At 36.9% G+C, this 15,052-nt stretch overlaps 1 protein-coding gene across 8 annotated transcripts in view; it reads left to right on the forward strand.

The window, feature by feature from the left end:
• MAPKAPK3 (MAPK activated protein kinase 3) overlaps positions 1 to 14,089 on the forward strand; it is a 67,048-nt gene extending 52,959 nt beyond the window's left edge. For all 8 annotated transcript variants that reach the window (XM_034440238.3, XM_034440233.3, XM_060688418.2 and 5 more), the window contains 9 exons: positions 9 to 148; positions 3,936 to 4,000; positions 4,986 to 5,065; positions 5,416 to 5,542; positions 6,205 to 6,280; positions 6,507 to 6,631; positions 8,450 to 8,535; positions 10,289 to 10,369; positions 11,571 to 14,089. In XM_034440238.3, coding sequence (XP_034296129.1) covers positions 9 to 148; positions 3,936 to 4,000; positions 4,986 to 5,065; positions 5,416 to 5,542; positions 6,205 to 6,280; positions 6,507 to 6,631; positions 8,450 to 8,535; positions 10,289 to 10,369; positions 11,571 to 11,729 — 939 coding nt within the window. In that variant the 3' untranslated portion in view covers positions 11,730 to 14,089. The remainder of the gene's footprint in view (positions 1 to 8; positions 149 to 3,935; positions 4,001 to 4,985; positions 5,066 to 5,415; positions 5,543 to 6,204; positions 6,281 to 6,506; positions 6,632 to 8,449; positions 8,536 to 10,288; positions 10,370 to 11,570) is intronic.
• The last annotated feature ends 963 nt before the right edge of the window (positions 14,090 to 15,052 follow it).

Here is a 15,052-nt window from a genome sequence, read left to right on the forward strand (position 1 = left end):
CTTTACAGCTCTTGTATGACAGCCCAAAAGCACGACAGGAAGTGGATCATCACTGGCGAGCTTCAGGCTGTCCCCATATTGTCCATATCTTGGAAGTTTACGAGAATATACACCATGGGAAGAGATGCCTTCTAATCATCATGGAGTGGTAAGCATCACCCTCACTAGTTTTATATTTGGATTCTTCAAGATGATGATTAGATCTCAGTCATACAATCTCTTTGGTATAGAAAACAATGGTGAGTTGTCCATAATTCCCAAGAGTGTTCAAAACTATTTTGGAATTTTTAATTTTTTTTTAAAAAAATCTGAAAATCTTGGGGAAGGAGTTGGGTTCCTACTGTACAGGTAGTCCTTGAGTTACAACACTTAGAATTTAGAATAATTTTATTGTCACTTTGAATGTATACTGATCGGCATACATTAAAATGAAATTTCATTGCATACAGCTCTCAGAGGGTCTCCACCTCTAATATACACTACATAAATACATAAATATTCATAAATAACTGAATAAATAATACATACATACATACATACATACATACATACATACATACATACATACATACATACATACAAAAGTATTCATATACCCACATATATTATATGGCATGGAGAAACAACAGTCTAGTTCAGATGTATACATGTACATGGCGAGAGAAATGAATCTTGCAATTTGCCAGATTGATGGTATAGAGAACAAAGCTTGTTACAGAATCTGGTAGTCCTGCTAGAAGTATTTCCAAACCTCCTCCCGTTACAACATCACTGGAAAAAGTGATTTATGATCATTGCAGCATCCCCATGACCAGGTGATTTACATTTGAATGCTTGACAACTGCTTCATATTTATGACGGTTGCAGTGTCCCAGGGTCATGTGATCATCTTTTGCGAACTTCCGACAAGCAAAGTCAGTGGAGAAGCCAGATTCACTTAGCAACCGTGTTACTAATTTAACAACTGCAGTTAACAAACTTAACAAATGAGGCAAGAAAAGTCGTAAAATAGAGCAAAACTAACTTAAACAAATTTCTCACTGAGCAACATAACTTCTGGGCTCAATTGTGGACGTAAGTCGGGGACTACCTGTATATTATTTTTTTTTCTTTTACCATTGTCTCTGTGAGTGACTATTGGGTCATTGGAAAGTAATAATCTAAATCAGTCCAAATAATTTACTACAATTAAATTCCACTCTCCCCACCTCATGCTCTCATTGATCAAAGCTAGTGTGTAGTTGCAGTGGCAGTAGAAACATCTATATGAAGAGTTCCCTGTTTATTTTTCCATAGTTCAGCCATACTTATGTAGTAAGAGATGGAATGGCATCAGAATTGCTTTGAGGGTTTATCAAGTTTATCATCCCATTTTCCTCAGTAACCAGTTTTATGATTTGAGAATAGCGCTTTATAAGAGATGAGGATAATGACATCTTCTGGAAAGCTTCTCTATAGATAGTGATGGTATCTGATCTGTTTAAAGTATAATCAATGTATTTATTATCCTTAACTAATACTAGGATAGCTGATTAGGGTTGTCTCCATGGCTAGAGAGAATGGGATGTGTTGCCCTGAGGAATAACACAGATTGCTGTAAGACTTTTGAGAAAGGGGTTATTTTCCTTAGCTTGGGTGAAGACATAAGGAAAGGTGTTTGAAATTTCTTTACAGAACTGTAAAAGCCACAAGCATTATAAATGTTTTATTCAAGATGATGATATATACATTAGAACAGATGCTCTTAGAAACAGATTCTGTATTCTTATTCTTGCATCGTGAATATGAATATAGTACAGTGGTACCTCAGTACTCAATTGGTTCTAGGAGACACGACGAGTACTACAAACAACAAGTACCAAACAAACCACATGACTAATGCCTGACCCTTTTGTTTTCTCTGGAAAGGGTTGCAAGTCATAAGGTAGCCAACACCAACAAGTTCTAGCTTGTACCTCAAGAACCAAACAAACAATGAGTACCAAGACAAGATTTTTGTTAAAATCCGTTGAGTAACAAATTTGATGAGCTTCAAAGCAGTCGAGTACAGAGGTACCTCTGTATGTTTCTGTGGGATTTTCTCTTAAAGTACGGTAACATTCATCTGTTTAAAACATAAATGACATTGACTTAAATGTAAAATATACTGCAGTTGATACTTTTTGCATGGTATGGAGAGAAATCTTGCCAAGTATTTTCTGAAAAGTCTTGTACGGATATGAAGAGAGATGGTGAATAAATTAATGTAGTTGATACTATTAGCTGGCTATCCTGGCAGACTTCCGTCCAGAAGTCGAAAAAGTTGCAGAAGACGGGAGTATATTCAAAGGAATTTATAGCTATTGTCATTTAGGCTTAGAGAGGACTGTAAAGCACTGTGAAGCGGTATATAAGTCTAAGTGCTATTGCTATTGCTATTGCTATGTATGAAAAGAACTGGTGTGGAGGGAAAGATCAGGGTCAAGTCAGAATCAGAATCCTCTCAACCTCATTCTAAGACTTATGTATCTTTTTTGGAACTCTATATGCATCTGCTCAAATTATGCTTTTTCTCCATAAGAGTTTTTTTTTAAGAATCTATATTGGACCAATTTTATATTTCTCTTCAAATACTGTCCAACTTTTCAGTTTCTGTTGCTGTTTTATTTTCTGTTTCCAGAATTCTGATAGCATCAAAACTAGAGAAATTACTTTTAGCCATCCTGCGGTATTGCCTGTTATGCTCATTTCCAGTAGGTCAAATAATAATAGTAGTGATTCAGCTTTCTCTGAAAAGCTCACATGTATATTAAACATCAAGCTTTAAAACTCATTGTGTGTTCATTTGGTTTCTTTGTTATCAAATATATCAGGGAGGCACAGCGATGAGCAGCAATTTACAGTCATCCAGTCACAAGTGGGTGATTTATTGCAGCAATGGTCTTGCTGCTAAACATTTAAAATCCTATTAAAGACAGCAGGATTTAAGTAGTCTGCATGCACGACAAATAACATATTTTAATATATTTACGAGATATACTCCAGACAACTGTGTGACTCTAGATACTGAACGTTATTTCCTAGCACTTTTATGATTCCTAGCCCATGAAAATACATTCTGGGAATTATGGTTAGCCATTACTGGAGAGTGTAAGTTGCTACTTGTAAAATGTAATTAGTGGATAAATAAACATAATATTACAGTAGTCTAGATTAAGGTCTTCCAGCCATTTCTAAAGGTGAAAAGCCATGAAAAAGATTTTTTCTCCCTGCCACTTTCTTGACTATATATATTTCATCTCCTCCCATTGTAGAGAGATTTCCTTTGTGGATTGTTGTACATTGGATAGGAAATTGTATAAAGGACATGGCAGTAGGCCAGGGATTGGCAGTACCACCCTCTCCTGCAGTATTTTTAAAGAACGGGCAGGTACAGACAAGGTGTAGTTTGATGTACAGAGTTTGAGAAGAATGACCTTTGTTTTATGCTTCAGGGGAAGAAAGTTGTAGAGCAGCCCCAACTGCTCTTCAACTTTTCCAACTGCTTTTGCATCTAAACATAGTTCCTGGATGATATCATGAGAATATTCTTAGTAATTTGACATGCCTGTAGAAGGCTAGCGTGGAAGACATACTTTCCAGATATCCAGCCACCTTCTTTGTAAGCAGGAAAACTGGATGAATCAGAAGCAGGTGATCCAGAGGCTGCAAAAGCAGACAAGCATAGCAAATCCTTTAGAAACCTTTAAGCAAGGTTTAAACATGTGGCAACATGATTTGAGATCTTTATGTATGCTATAAGGTTAAAGCAGCAGCTTTGGGCTTCTATGTCAGATTGGTTCGAGAAACACACCGCAGAGAAGATGAAATGGAGAAATAGTATTACCCATAAGAACTGAAATTAGGCGCCCCTCCTGTGCTTGCATTTTGAATAATCTGTATCTTGTCCACAACAGCATGGAGGGAGGGGAACTCTTCACTCGAATCCAGGAGCGAGGAGACCAAGCTTTCACGGAAAAAGGTAGAACATCAAAGGTTTTTATGAACACATTTTTGGAAGTTAGTACAGGTAATCCTCGACTTACAACAGTTCATTTAGTGACTGTTCAAAGTTACAGTGGCACTGAAAAAACTGGCTTATGACTGTTTTTCACAGTTACAACCTTTGAAGCATCCCCATGATCATGTGATCAAAATTAAGATGCTTGGGAACTGGTTCATACTTATGTCCGTTGCTGTTTCCCAAGGTCACGCAATCACTTTTTGCAACCTCCTGACCAGCAAAGTTAATGGGGAAGCCAGATTCACAACCATGTTACTAATTTACCAAATGATTCCCTTAACAACTGTGGCAAGCAAGGTTGTAAAATGGGGCAAAACTCACTTAACAAATGTTTCACTTAACAACATAAATTTTGGGCTCAATTGTGGTCATAAGTCGAGGGCTACCTGTATTTAGATAAACTCTTTATTTATTACTATTTTAAAGGAATTCTAATCAAATCAAAATTGGTAACTCTTTTAAAACTTATGTAGAGCTTCTGATTATTTTTATTTCTAAATGCCTGAAAACTCACAGAAATATAAATTTCATTGGGGGTTGTGTTCATTGTTTTTAATGAAAAACTATCCAAGTTTAAATAATGAGGCTTTCCCATTATGGATTGAAACTTCACCAAATACTGCAGTGTTTATTTCAAAATATATATACACAAAAGGTGTTTGTTAAGTCATTTAAAAAATTGTTCAGTGTATTGCAGGTATGTAATGTACAAGATTTCATGTCAGTGGTATTACCTTTTAACCAAAGGACTGAGGAGCAGAAATGTCATTGATTAATTAATTATTTAATTAATAGTCATTCTCAAAGCAAAGCATGAGTCTTAGGGCTAATTTTATGTTTTTCGCCCTGACATAAACAAGCTGGTTGCTAGTTAGAAACACTGTATATCTCTGAGATACAGCAAGAATGCTAATGTGACCTTTCTGTAAAATAACATTTCTAGAAGCCTCCGAAATAGTGAGAGACATTGGAACAGCCATCCAACATCTTCATGGGATGAACATAGCTCACAGAGATGTCAAGGTAAGAACTACTATAAATGTGTTCTAACTATGTGAAAAAATTAATGCATCTAAGCAGTTGATTTGCATAGGCCTGTTTCAACACTGAGACAAACAGCTTGAATCAAACATTTAAGTCACACTCTTGGGCAGGAATCCAAGTATCTTTTAAAAGTCAGTCCATTTAAAATAAGGTGCAAAGAAGGCCTAATGTTAGTTTAAAACTGACCCACAAGATTAAAACGTACTGATATTTAAAAGTAAATTTGGCTCTAGCTACAAACCAAACAGGATTAAAAATTCAGAAGAGATTAGTAACAAAAATTATCCTGTTCATTTTTATTTGTGTTCTTTTTTTATATACAATTCCAGCCAGAAAACCTTCTTTATACATCCAAAGAGAAAGAGTCAGTGCTTAAGCTCACAGATTTTGGGTTTGCTAAAGAGACAACCATACAGAATGCACTGCAGACTCCTTGTTACACTCCTTACTATGTGGGTAAGTTTGGCTTTTTCCTATCTTCTGATTTATTCATTCTGGAAATCATGAAATTATTACATTTTCATAAATGCACTCAACCCTTGCTGTCAGAAGTAAAAAGTCAATTACCAGACAGTTGAGTTCTAACCTATGGATACATACAATTATGTTAAAGAATACTATAGTATATATATCAAATCCAAAGTTACCAATCCAGGATTAGAGGAAAAAGCTCCCTGTGCATAGTCACAACAGGCTAGGAGTTAATTTCCACTGTAAGTATTGGGCTTCAGCAAGCAATGTAGTGTGAAAATTAGAGTTTTATGTAACAACTGACAAATTATAGTGGAAGGATGGTATGAGCTGAGATCACGCAAGCAAAGCAAAATTGCTCAGTGTTCTAGATTTATTATGGATAATCACTTTGCCATTGTTGGTGGCATTGGAAATAAAACTTGGGATGTCTGTTTTTGACATTCCCCACATATGTACACCCTCATGTACACTAGTTTACATTAGTAAACTATATAAAGTATTTGTTACTGCTGATTAGATTAAAGTACCTACATTCAGTTCTATACTAACCACTCATTTAATAATAAGGAAAGAATAAATATTAGTTAGCATATAACCAACATTTGAAAAACTAACATTCACAATTCTTTTGTTCTCTTCTTCAGCCCCAGAAGTACTTGGTCCTGAGAAATATGACAAATCCTGTGATATGTGGTCTCTTGGTGTCATCATGTATATTCTGTAAGTGTAAAATTTAGATAATAGCAAAACAGAATTCTGATATGTCACACATTAGCTCCTTGTTACCGTAATGCCACTAGTAAATCAGAAAAATTAGTCACTAGATCATTACTCATTCTGTCAGAAGAATCAGCAGCCATCTGTGACTCTACATGGGACCCGGGAGGGAATATATAGTGGTTTTCTAGTTACCAGAAGCTCATCTATATATGTCCTTCTTTTGCAGTTTGTGTGGGTTCCCTCCATTCTATTCCAATACTGGCCAAGCCATTTCCCCAGGAATGAAAAGAAGAATTCGGATGGGGCAATATGGATTTCCAAATCCTGAATGGTCAGAAGTATCTGACGAAGGTAAATGAGTGCTGCATATGTGTCAATAAAAGTGCATCATTGCTGGGTTTTAAAAATTGCAACTTTTACTTGGGTAATCTATGTGCTCATAGAGACCTTCAAGATATAAGATTGCCTAGTGGTTAAAGCATCAGGCTAGAATGCCGGAGACTGTGAGTCCTGTTTTAGGCATGAAAGACAGACTGGGGACCTTGGCCTAGTCCAGTGATGGCTAACCTTTTTGCCATCATGTGCCAAAAGTGGTGGGGGGATCATGTGTGTGCGTGCCCATACCCATAATTCTATGCCCCCTGCCCCCCATGCATGTGCGTGTGACCCACCCATTTTTTGCCCTCCCCAGGCTCCAGAACCTTTCTAGGAGCCCACCCCCCCGGAGGCCTTCTGGAGGCTAGAAATGGCCCATTTGCTGACTTCCAGTGGGACAGAAGGCCCATTTTTGGCTCTCCCCAGGTTCTAGAGTCTTTCTAGGAGCCTGGGGAGGGTGAAAATGGCCTTCCCCTCCGCCCCGGAGGCCCTCTGAAGGCCAGAAACAGCCTATTTCTCTACTTCCGGTGGGCCCAGAAGGCCCGAAAATTGGCTGAGCTCGCGTGCCCACTGATATGACTCCATGTGCCACCTGTGGCATGCGTGCCATAGGTTCACCATCTTGGGCCTAGTCACTCACTCTCAGCCCAACTCACCTCTCGGGGTTGTTGTTGTGGAGAAAATAGAAAACAAATGTGTGTTGGAACTTGGATATGTTTACCACTTAGAGTTATTTGTAAAAATAATAAAGGAGGGATAGAAACAAATAAAATTTGGCAGACTTCATGAATGCACACACCTAATTCATAAACATTGTAAAAAGAATGGTCAGAAACCAAAAAATTAGACAAATTGTATTAAATGCCATTTCTTCAAATATTATTTTAATATTAGAGAGAAATTTAGATGTACTGGGCCAGTAGAAAATAAACAAAAATGTATTCCAGGAATCAAATATCATATTGCTCCACCAGTATGCCTCTTAATATCTGGTTTTCTTTGTAATTAGCTACAGTATGTTTGTCTAGAGCAGGAATAGGCAACATATGGCATTCTGGAAATTGCTGCCTGACCACTACCAGCAACTGTCACTATTTCCCATGCTTTCTAAGAATTAAGAACTCAGTAACACCTGGGATACTACAGCTTGCTTACCTCTAGATTAGTACTAGAATATCGGCAGTTGCTGCTCCCAGATATGAGAATTCCATATAACCAATAATATTATATACACATGTTCAACATTTGTAAATTGCTCAAAAATGCATCATCCTAAAATCATTTTTTCCTGCTTAGAGCCAAGTTTGCCTCATCTGGGCTAGCAAATATAGTCATCTTATGGGGGCCAAACTTATTTGTCAAATTTATATGCCCTTCACACAAACAAATAACTGTAGGAGGTGTATCACAAAGCTAAAAACAGTTAAATCAATAATTAGTAAAACAATTATCATTATTATATTATTAAAAACATTTAGAAACCATAATAAGCCATGAAGATTCATTTGGTAATATATCTTTCGTGGCTGCTAACTTTAGAGAGGAAATCACTATGCATGGTCTTGTGCTTCTGGGTGAAAGGCAGGATATAAATGGGAAAAGATAAGTAGTTCTTAAATATAAGAACATGAATATGACATATTCATTCTGCAGATAGTTATAGGTGCCATTTTTTCCTAATTGGACAGAAGAGGAAAACTGACCAGGGTGCATGGATATTCTACAATATTTTTCTTGTATAATTTTACAAGCCCTTATTGCCTAAGTTATGTTTCCATGTGTATTTTTTTCTAGCCAAGCAGCTCATTCGTCTATTGCTGAAAACTGACCCAACAGAGAGGATGACCATTTCTCAATTTATGAATCATCCCTGGATTAACGTGAGTCCTGCACAATGGTCTGCCTGTGTCTTGATGTGGGTACTAGGCAGCCTGCTGAGACGATTTAGCATCTAATTGAACTAAGGCTCTATCTGTAAAAACGAATATAGTTTCTCCCTCACAGTATGAGGGAAATCTTGGAGGGGAGAGAGAAAAAAACTCTCTGTGAGTGGCAGTCAAGGACATTACACCCCCAACCCAACTGCTCTCAGCTAGATTTAGCTTTCATTGCGGTGCACACATTCTCTTTCTCTTATTTATAAAAAGCCACATTACCTCATCAACGTAGGACTTATTATTAGACCTCCAAGGCACCATCGTGCTACACAGTGTTGATATGAATAGAGACCTCCTGCTTTGGGGGCGTTCTCAGTTTTTGGCAGAGGACTGGGAAAACTCAAAATAGGGAAGGGGGAGGCTTAAGCACAGCTCTCTCAGAAAATCACGCCAGAGTTGTTTCTGATGGAGATGCCAACTAACTAAAAGGTTCTGGGAGTGTTGAAGTAGACTCCCCTCTGGAGTGGAAGAGAGAGAGAGCAAGCTGCTGCTGAAGCTATGCGTTTCACATCTGCATACTGCCAGGCAAAAGACACCAACCTTTTCTGTACCAGATTCTCACATCTATCAACGCACTTCAAATAGCTGCTTTAAAAATGGATTGATATAGTTGCCAAGAAAAATCAATTTAAAGAGATTAAATGCCTTGTGAACTCTTTCTCTTAAAAGAGACAAAGTCCAAGAGAGCAATTTGAGCGCTCCATAGAGCAAATGGTTAAATAGGGAACTGTCAGCCCAAAGGAAATGTAGGCTGAAAAGGGATCTCAGTCTCAATAAGAAAGGCTCAGAGTTAAGCAGACAAATGAGTTGAACATGTCTGTGAGGAGAAAGTCCTGCTTTCTTTCCAGTCACCAGAATTGAAACTGATGTATCAAGTTTTAAAATTTAAATTTCTAATATAAACAATTCTGGAGAGACTTGGAATCCGTATCTCTATTACAGAAACTCTGTTCTAGCACCTGCCATCCCTTTGAGCCAGAAACCTAGATTGAACCACAGTGCAGAACTGATTAATTTGGACATAGGGATGTCAGTTGATCAAGAACAAGTGTAAGCTTAGCCTTTGATTCAAATGTTGTGTCAACTTCATTGTGGGCTTTAAGCGGAATTTACAAACTAAAATGTAAGAGGAGCTGTGTTAAGAGCTTTTATTTTTACAATTTATCTTCCTGACAGTCTGTTCTATTTCTCATTCAGCTATGTGGCCTATAACTAAAAATATTTTAAAAGGAGAATGGGACCTTGATGTTAAGAGCTGCAGAATTTCATACCAAGATAGAGGGATAAACTAATTAATTTATGAAGAATATGGCTTTGAGGTTTGAGATTTACTATGGGGGGAAAGGTCTATCTGGAAGCTGAGAAGCAGAAGGGGAAATGATGTGCTTTTTCCTGCTACTGCAAGCTTTATCCTCCTTTGACAAGTGTTTGCTGGGGGAAGCGGGAGGAGCTCAAATGTGATTTTCTCCTCTAGTTTTTACCAAGTTAATTGCCAGAGTCTTATGGAAGTTATGCAATTTTGTGATTATGAAAAATACGACTGTCTCCCAAAATGCAGCCGCCTACACTCTTTCTCACATAGCTTAGGAGACAAGTTTCTACATTTTGAATACAACTTCTTTTTTTAAGAGCAGTTAATGGTTAGTGTGTCAGCAGTCTTTCACAAGAAATCATCTCTATTGATTACCTCTCTTAGCAATCCATGGTGGTGCCACCGACCCCTCTTCACACTACTCGAGTCCTGCAAGAAGATAAAGACCACTGGGACGAAGTGAAGGTAATCTTTGGACATGTGCAGAGTTGGATGGAGAGCTTCCTTTTTATAGATGGTTGGAAAACAATGTTCTCTCTATTTATTTATAACCCCAAGTAATGTGAAATAGCACAGTAGTTGCTAAAACATATGCAGATAATAGATTGAGAAAATTAGTACAGTTAGGCCTAGAAAGACAAGCAGGGTTTTAATGGCAGGGTAGGTGTTTATTTTTTTAAATAGACTTTAGCAAAAAAATGTATGCAATGGAAAAAGCCAGGATTTTTACTTCAATCTTTCTTTAGTATGCCTTTTGGAGTAGGTGGTTTGGAGTTTTTTTGGTTTTTTTTAAATAAACGTGCTAGATCTGTCCAAATACTTATATTCTTTTTTTTAAAAAAAATCATATTTTCTTTGAAAAACAATGGAAAATTGTACCTTTGATGTTTTTCCAAAAGTTCTGGGGCTACAAGAAAAGCATATATAATCAGTGGTGGTTTCAAATTTTTTTACTACCGGTTCTGTAGGCGCGGCTTGGAGGGCATGGCATGGCTTGGTGGGCATGGCAGGGGAAGAATACTGTAAAATCTCCATTCCCATCCCACTCCAGGGGAAGGTTACTGCAAAATCCCTATTTCCTCCCAATCAGCTGGAACTCGGGAGGCAGAGAATAGATGGGGGCAGGGCCAGTCAGAATTTTTACTACCGGTTCTCCGAACTACTCAAAATTTCCACTACTGGTTCTCCAGAACTGGTCAGAACCTGCTGAAACCCACCTCTGTATATAATGTGCTTTGTGAGGTGTCCATCCTGATTGAGGCAGATCCAACAAGAATAGGCAGTTTGGGCTTTCAGATGTTTTGGACTTTGAATACCCACTTCACTTTGCCACTAGTGTTTTCTAGAAGTTTTCCTAATGCCAAGTTGCCTTTGACATAGGAAAATATTAAATTCCGTATACACATAGGCAGCATTAAAGATATACTACTTCGCTGAATGTTCCTTACAGAATTAATTTGGTTCTCAGGGTTTTTTTTGTCCCTAATACGTAATGTTTAATCCTACATATGAATTGTTTTATTCATTACAGCCTACTACATCTGGTATATAACTTTTGTGGGGGGACTCTACAGTTACTCTTGCCTGAGATCCTTCCTTCTGTAGACATAACAAGAGACGGACTATTTTTCCTTTAAATTTCACTGTTACTTCTTGTGTATTTTAGGAGGAAATGACTAGTGCTTTGGCGACCATGAGAGTAGACTATGATCAGGTAAAAATTAAAGATTTGAAAATATCCAACAATCGACTCCTCAACAAACGACGTAAGAAACAAAAACAAGGAGGCACCTCAACTGCATCAGCTGGCTGTAACAACCAATAAAGACGAGAGAAATAAAATGAAATAATTAGTTGAACTGAAATCATCACACAAAGGATACATAACTGAAACACGAATGTGGGTGATGAGAACTTTTTATTTCAACGCAACTGGGCCTTTTTCTACAAAGAATTTTGTTAACCATTCTATTACATTTTAGTATACTTTACATAAGGAGCTGCAACAAACCTTAGAATATCAGTGAAATTGGATAAATAAATATTTCTTGTGGTAATGCGGGTTCAGTGCTTATAAAAGCACAATCACAACAAGCAATTCTAAATCCCTTTTTTCATATAAAGCAATTAAGAGCATCCATCTGCTTAACTCTCAGATGAATTCATAAGGACATAAATGTGCTTAATTTAGACTGGATTATGCTGAATCCATTCAAGAGAAATAGATTAAACCATGCATAAAGCAAAAAAATCAGGTTATTACAAGAAGCAATCAGAAAGTTATGAAAAAGTAAGTTTTTCATATATTTTTGTTTGATTTTCATTGTTCATTTCTATTGTATTTAATGTTCTTATCAGTTTAATGCTCTTATTTTATACACCATCCATCTGCATAAGGAAGCATCGCTTTTTAGTCTTTTACAATTTAAGGTTTAAGGGATTATTACAAGCTTGCTTCCATTCTTACGTTCAGATCATGTAGATAAGAACAGTGTAGTCAGTCATATGTGAAGTGGGCACACATTTTTTTCAACCACAGGAAACTTCCGCTGGCTACCTTGTAGGATCCACATAGCAAAAAAACAAACAGGTATGAATACAGTTGCTACATTTTACGATTTAGATGTACCATTTCCTTGTTTACATATAGGCCGTAGTTTATTTTTATCACATATTTTTTCAACCGTTTACTTTTTTAAATTAAGTATCAGAGATTAATATATAGCATTAATCAACCAAAATATCATTGTTTATGTCAGCATCCACAATTTTGCACAAAGATTTTAGCTGAAATTTTATACAGTTCAGAAGGAAATGATTCCCAGATGCACTATGATTTTTTTACTAAAAGAACCACAATATAGCTATCAGGGTATAGCTAGAGGGCACACTTTTTACATTCTTTTCCAGCAGTAGAGAGTTTCCAGTGGTCTGGGGTTGACATGGTGGCATCATCAGAGAGGACAGAGGTAGAATCACCCCTTCCCTTCTTGTGATGTTGTTTTTAAAAACGTATTAAACCAATTGGCCCTACTTCACCTATTTTATTTATATTCCTTTTATTTAGCTATTGATTAATTTCCATGAGAAATCTTGGGAAACTACTACCAGAAAATAAATGGTTACAATTGCAGTTTCCTGAGATAAGGTATTATTTTGGCTATTCTGTGAACTGGGAGATATAGTACTTTCATGTACTGTCCACATGTAAAAAGTTTAAAACATGGGCACATGCCATGAGTACTTCTAAATTCCAAGAGGAAATTTGCAAATTTCACACACACACACACACACATTACTACAGTTGTTTTTATGTATCATATATTATTTCTTAATACCCTGTAGATTAGGGTGGATAGGATAACAAAAATTGAAATCACTCAAGTAATTCTTGTGGATATTTTTTTAGAGAGTTTAGATATTCCAGTATGGCGATATATGCAACAAGAAAAGCAACTGTGCCAAACACTAAACGTCTCAAACGGGGGTGTATTTTCACACAATATCTCTTAATAACCTTGTCCTGAGAAACCTGCATTACATACCAATTATCTTTATTCAAATCATTTCATTGTCCAAACATTTTCTTTGAAAAGGGATATTCCTATTCCTATGACAATTTCCCACACATGCAAGTGTCCCTGGCCCTCTAGGAAGAAGGTGAGAACTAATCCAGCCCTCTCTCTCAGCTTTCATTTGTGCTCCAGTTTTTGAGATGCTAACGAACAGCAGGTGCTTGTTTATGTTATTTCTCATTTCTAACACTCACTACAGGAAAGAGAAACCCTTTGATGGCCTCCGTGTTTGTCAGAGGGCTCAAGGGGGAGATGAAGTCTTCTCCTAATGGTACTTGTAAAATGGCGAGATGATAAATAATTGCAGATGAATTGTTGTATTCTTTACATTCTCCAAACTAAGTCTGCTGCACAAGCCTGGAGACCAGAGATGGAGGAAGAAAATTTGTGGCTGTTAAACCAAAAAATATTGATGACTTTCTATTATATCCTTATTCTAGAATTATAAGGATTAATCTGCAATGAAGTAAATTTCTATTAATTACATAGGTGCCTCTCTTTGATTTGCAAGCATATTAAATTGATGTTAAAAGCACTTCAGACTGTTTGGGAAATTCTAACATTTTGCAGATATTAATAAAATGGTGCTTTACCAATTTTTTTTCTTAAATTGGACCTCACTCTTTTAATCAATTTTCTTTTGTGATATTTTACTTTCAGTTCTAGGATGACAGACTTTCTCTCGTCTCCCCTTCAAAGAATGTGAAGCGAACTTAATTTGAAGGCATCATTTTTGTCCATACAAAACCAATATTATTTGTTTTAATATTCAATTTAACTAAATTTAGAGCAACTGTAAGTTAGCAGTAGTCACTAGGTGGCAGCACTTAGCCAACCTTGGCTGCTCTTAAAAAAATTAACATGGTTGGATCTGGTTAGTACTTGAATCACCAGGGCTAGAGGATAGATTTGGAAATTGAAGAAGAAGGCAGTGCCAAACATTTCTGAAATGATGGCTCTCCAAAGCTATTGCCCATAGAATTATTTGCTGAATCAGTCTTGCTTCCAAGTGGAATTATTGATCCTTTTTTTATTTCTGGCTAATGTTATTGTTGTTTTTGGCCAACTAAAGAAAACTATATAATTTTTGGCAGCCTCCCCTTTGCTTGCTTTTTCTTTCATTTGAATGTCAGATTAAACCTTGATGTGTACCAGTTCAGTCCTAAGTGAAGTTACATGTCACTACATCTGACATTTTGAATAACAGAGGAATTGATAAAGAGGAAGGTATTATAAATCTCACAATCGCAAGAGAAAAGTATGTGAACAAATCTACCAAACTTTTGCTAGGCCTCAAGGAAGAGGCTTTCTCTAATTCCTTATCGGGAATAATATACGATACAAAAAATGATGCTGTGGTCCTAGAAAGAGTGCAGAGAAGAGCAACAAAGATGATAAGAGATGAGGAGGTCGATGTATTCTCCAAAGCATCTGAAGGACATGAAGCAACAGGTGGAAGCTCAATAAAGATAGATCCAACTTGGAACTAAGGAAGCATTTCCTGACAGAGCAATTAATTAGTAGAACAGTTTGCCTCCAGGAGTTGTGGGCGCCCATCACAGGAGGTTTTCAA

This window comes from Pantherophis guttatus, chromosome 2 (genome assembly GCF_059756535.1).
Source record: "Pantherophis guttatus breed Tessera chromosome 2, ASM5975653v1, whole genome shotgun sequence".
NCBI lineage: Eukaryota > Metazoa > Chordata > Lepidosauria > Squamata > Colubridae > Pantherophis > Pantherophis guttatus.